The sequence below is a fragment of the Scophthalmus maximus genome, chromosome 19 (assembly GCF_022379125.1).
Source record: "Scophthalmus maximus strain ysfricsl-2021 chromosome 19, ASM2237912v1, whole genome shotgun sequence".
Classification (NCBI taxonomy): Eukaryota; Metazoa; Chordata; class Actinopteri; order Pleuronectiformes; family Scophthalmidae; genus Scophthalmus; species Scophthalmus maximus.
This window is the reverse complement of record NC_061533.1, coordinates 1,292,501-1,297,500: the sequence shown is the minus strand read 5'-3', so window position 1 is coordinate 1,297,500 and position 5,000 is coordinate 1,292,501. Positions and strand designations below refer to the sequence as shown.

At 47.1% G+C, this 5,000-nt stretch overlaps 2 protein-coding genes across 5 annotated transcripts in view; one reads left to right on the top strand and one right to left on the bottom strand.

The window, feature by feature from the left end:
- lrrc2 (leucine rich repeat containing 2) overlaps positions 1–84 on the bottom strand; it is a 6,413-nt gene extending 6,329 nt beyond the window's left edge. For 2 of the 4 annotated variants that reach the window (XM_035639824.2, XM_035639825.2), the window contains exon 1: positions 1–76. This exon is cut by the window's left edge and continues 269 nt beyond it. The gene's annotated coding sequence lies outside the window, so the exon portion shown is untranslated. The other 2 variants (XM_047329062.1, XM_047329065.1) reach the window with 2 other exon arrangements.
- Positions 85–604: 520 nt separating this feature from the next.
- LOC118313868 (putative helicase mov-10-B.1) overlaps positions 605–5,000 on the top strand; it is a 14,191-nt gene continuing 9,795 nt past the window's right edge. Inside the window, exons 1-10 of the mRNA XM_047329035.1 lie at positions 605–847; positions 1,087–1,189; positions 2,128–2,309; positions 2,760–2,856; positions 2,941–3,082; positions 3,727–3,979; positions 4,090–4,197; positions 4,474–4,657; positions 4,744–4,886; positions 4,986–5,000. The exon at positions 4,986–5,000 is cut by the window's right edge and continues 162 nt beyond it. Of these exons, the coding sequence (XP_047184991.1) occupies positions 717–847; positions 1,087–1,189; positions 2,128–2,309; positions 2,760–2,856; positions 2,941–3,082; positions 3,727–3,979; positions 4,090–4,197; positions 4,474–4,657; positions 4,744–4,886; positions 4,986–5,000 (1,358 nt within the window). The 5' untranslated portion in view covers positions 605–716. The remainder of the gene's footprint in view (positions 848–1,086; positions 1,190–2,127; positions 2,310–2,759; positions 2,857–2,940; positions 3,083–3,726; positions 3,980–4,089; positions 4,198–4,473; positions 4,658–4,743; positions 4,887–4,985) is intronic.

Below are 5,000 nucleotides of genomic sequence, written 5' to 3'. Positions count from 1 at the left end.
CACACACACACACACACACACACACAGGTCAGCAACAGCCTACTGTAGTTCTACTGCTGCTCCACACGAGGGCGCTGCCACACACACACACACACACACACACACACACACACACACAGTGTGATCAGATCATCTGACTGGTTCCGTCTGCTGACGTCAAGGGGAGTGGCCTGATGAGGACACATGACAATTGGTCAGAGCCATATAAACACCCTTAAAATCCAAAGTGCCTTTGGCGACCCCTAGTGGGGAACCAAATGTATTATTCTCATGAACCTGCAGCAAAAAAGTGTCTATATATATGTGTGTGTGTGTGTGTGTGTGTGTATATATATATATATATATATATATTAAATGTCCTGAACTAAAATATGACACAAACAAGAGTTGACGTCACTCAGGTGGAAGAGGGGCGGAGTCGCTCACGTGACGTGACGCTGCTCAGCTGATCGGCTTCACTGGTGAGTTTCGTTTCTCTGAAACTGACACACACACACACACACACACACAGAGACACACACACACACACACACACAGAGACACACACACACACACACAGAGACACAGAGACACACACACACACACACACACACAGAGACACACACACACACACACAGAGACACACACACACACAGAGACACACACACACACACACACACAGAGACACCGCCCTCGCGGACCGGACAGAGAGATGAGCTGAGCCGACAGTGATCGACATGAAGTTGAAGTTGAGTCAACTCTCCGAGATCGGACTCGACTTCTTCGAGTTTCTGAAGGAAACTAATCGATTATCGATCACAGACAGATTCCAACTGAAGGACGTTTACAACAGCGAGTTCCGGAGCAGGTGACATCATCATCTTCATCTTCTCCTTCATCTTCTTCTTCTTCATCTTCCTCCTCATATTCACCATCTTCATCTTCATCTTCTCCTTCATCTTCTTCATCTTCTCCTTCATCTTCTTCCTCTTCTTCATCATCTTCATCTTCTTCATCTTCTTCTCCTTCATCTTCTTCATCTTCTTCATCATCTTCATCTTCATCTTCTTCTTCTTCAGTTCTAAACGTTCTGCTGTTTTGTTTCAGGAACCCAGGATCCAAAGACCCGAACTTCAGTTCTGTTCTTTACGCTCTGAGAACATACGGGAAAATAACACGACGAAGAGACAAGATTTGCTTCAACGCCTCGGTTTGTTCTTCTTCCTCTTCCTCTTGTCTCTGTCCTACAAACTGTCACCTCTTTGTTTACGGAGATTTTTTTTTAAAAAGTGTGTGAATTCAAATATTAAAGCTACAGTGTGTAATATGTAAAAGAACTCATTCATAGAACTGTAACATATTGTCCATAACTCTGTTCATATATAGTTAATATAGTTCATGAGGTGGACGACCTCCGTGTGAGTCTCCATGTTTCTACGTCCTGTTGAATAGTTGTTGAACTAAACGTCCAGAATACGTCGCGTTCACGTTGAATTTTCAGACGCTGACGGAAACAGGAAATGGAATCAGCGGTGCGACACCATAAAGTGTCCCCTGACGGTCGCTCAGGTGGTTGAATTTTTATGCAACTTTACCACCAGATGGCGCCAGAAAATTCCAAAAATGGCATCCTGGCGCTTTAAGGGCTCGAGATCGGACCAGAGGTTGTTAGTTCTGAGTTACGAGATTATTATGGAACGATAATCCATAGTTTCAAGGTTTAATGGAACGCAGCATTACATTAGCACCAACAGGAAGTCAGCCATTTTGAATTTATTGTTTGGTGATGTACTATAAAAATGGGCTAGATGTCGAAAAAAACCCTCTATATAATTTCATCTGTATAAATTCAACATAAATTGATATCTGTTTATTAGTTTCTGTATTTTTGTTTATCTTTTGTATTTATTTATTTACTTTCCCCATTGAGTTTTCTAATTCATTCATTTTTTTATTGTTTATTATTTTCCCTTTTGCATTTTTTTGTTGTGATTTATTGCCTCAAATATTTCTGTATATCTTTGTCTTCATTATGCAAATGAGTGGCTCATTGGGCTGTCAATCAAAGTGTGTCACAGGGTCAATCAGAGAACAGTTCTGTTCGTCCACACGTGTCACAGCTCACGGTTCTGTCCTGATCCTCTGCAGGTCCGAGCTCTGTATGTGGACCAGTGGCCGACGCCCGGGACCCGGCGGCCTCAGGCGACCGCGGGCCGAGCGACCGGTCCCGGGCCTCTATCTACCACCACCTCCCCAGATGAGGCAGAGACGGGAGTTCGAGCCCGGAGGAAACTGGCCAGTCTCCTGATGGGCAGACTGAAGACGGACAGGTGACTGAGCCTCGTGGTTCCCAACGTCTTTTCTCTCTTGTGCTGCATCTTTCTTCTCCACAGTCAAACAGATTCAAACCAAAAACTGCGTCTGAATCATGGTTCACTCGTCAGGTCAACAAGAAGATTCACGCCGTGTCGGTGTGAAGGTCACAGGACTCTGTGAAGGTCACAGGACTCTGTTGTGTCTCAAAAGTCTGACGTGTTTAATCAGAGATAAAGAACCTTCCTCACGTCATGACCTCGTTCTCTCCGTGTGGTTTAGTGTCACGGACGAGGTCGTTACTGCCGCGGCGGTCGGTCACCAGATTGTAGATTGCCGCTCTTATCGTATTGTATATGGTTTCATATCGTAAAATCTTGGCTGTGATTTAATGAGGATTTTAAGTCACACACCTCACTCTCTCGCCTGTTAAGTACCTTGACCTTTGCCCTCTTTGACCCCCGCAGGGCTCAGTTCATCTCTGACAAAAGTGGCGTCAGCATCACCTCTGACCCTCAGTTCGTCAACGGGAAACTCAGCCTGTGTGTGGAGGGAACGTACGAGGTATCAGAGAGGAACCGGCTCCAATTCTTTTTTTGTACCGACGTGCAGCTCAGATGTGATGTTATTCTCTCCTTTTTCCCGCAGTACAGCGTGAACCTGAACGTGACGAACACCGGAACAGAGCCGGTTCATTTCACCTACTACTCTCCACTGACCAGACTCAGATACTTGTCTCTGACGGACGAGCACAACGTGACCAAGTCAAACCCTCTGACCCTCCGACCAGGTAACACGTCACTGACGAGTTCACAACGGGGCGGAACAGTGAGGTTCAGGAAGTGAAAGTCCCATCTTCAGATTCTCCATTGACATTTTGATTATTATCCATAATGTGGTAACTATACGAGGTCGTGACACGATGGAACAACCTCCTGAATCAACCTGAATCAACCTGGTTTTAAGACAAACAGGTTTTATTCACGATGTCACTGAGAAATACGACACTACCCACAATCCTTCAGTGTGACATCCACGTCTCTGATTGGTGGAAACTCTTACTACACCGGCCAACTTCATGTGGACGAGTGATGCTGCGTTCCATTGAACTCGGAGCTCAGGCGTCAGAGAAGATAAACTGTCGTTGAAAATCGTTGGATTATGGGACGAGTCGTTCCTTGGTCTTGAATCTTTGACTTTTCTTCTGTTTTCTAATTATTGTTTTGCTCAGAATCAATAAGATGTTTAGTTTAGATAGTTTAGTTTAGATAGTGAAGATTCATCTCGTAGTTTATCGTCTCGGTTCAGGATTAAAACTCTTTATAAAAAAGATTTGATGAAACGTCAATGGAGAAAATGAACGAATGAGAAACTCACTTCCATTCAAAAAGTGGGCGGAGTCACTGTTGCGCTGTTCGTCTCTTCTGTTCTCAGGGGACAGCTGCGACGTCCAGCTTCACTTCCACTGCAGCTGGGTCGGTATCTACCCGGCGACACTGGCCTTTGAGTTCACACCGGACCTGCAGACGTCGTCCGCCGCGTTCCACATTGTGCGCTTCATCGAGGCTCAGTGCATCACGTCCTTGGGACTGGAACTGGCCCCCGTCGCCCCCTTCAGGCCCCGCTCGCTCCCCGCCTGGACCCCGACAGCTACCAGCACCATCGTGGACGGGCAGCGGCCTGAAGGGTAAAAAAGAACTGTTCACCCAAAGCTGCAGCAAATCAGACGTCACATGTTCGATTCCTCGGGACCGTGCCTCGTGTCTGACGTGTTGCGTTCTCGTCTCGTCTCTTCAGGATGTCGTTGATGCAGCTGAAAAATGTGCTCGATCTGAAGAAGTATGCAATACCACCGTACGTGAACCAGCTCGTCAACGCCCTGAAGTCTTCTCTCCCCCATAATCGGTAATCTCAGTTTCTGATGTCACTTCCTGCTGTGGGTCAAACTGGTGTGACGTCTACGTCCACGCTGACAGTCGACCTCCGTCGAGTTTTATCTCCGTATCAGAAGATCAGACTTTATTAATCACAGGATCGGTCCGTCCAGCGAGTCTCGATCAACACGACAGCAGTTTCACATGCAAACACATGATTATACACGAGACATGTTCCATCCTTCCTCCATGTGTACTGGTGACTGATGATACAAGTGTAACCATGGTACCCACCCTCTCTGTTCAGACGGGCCTTGCTGCAGAGTCCGCTCAGCTGGGAGAACTACGCTGAGAAGTTCCAGCTGCTGCTGTTTCTGGAGGAGCTTCAGATGGTGGTGGACATGAAGAGGTACAACATCCCCAACGACGACAAGGAGGAGCACGCCGTCATGACCCGAGACGCCAAGAACAAGAAGCTTCTGGTTCTGGAGGTAAACGCTCGTCCACTGTCACGCTGACATACCATATATGACTGATTCAAATGATTTGTCCTGTCCTTGTGCCGTCCGCCTGGCAGGTTCCTGGTGTGGCGGAGAACCGACCGTCTGTGCTCCGAGGAGACGAGCTGCTGGTTCGTCCCGCGGGAGAGACGGGAGTGAAGTACCGAGGCTACGTCCACAGTGTGGAGCTGAACCAGGTCAAACTGGGCTTCAGCTCAGAGTACGACCAAGACCTTGATATTAAAAAATCTGATTTCTTTCACTGAAGTTCGGCAGCGACAGTGAGGTTCACGAGGCTCGTCTGTGGATCTCTTGGCAGATTGCTGAGTCGCTT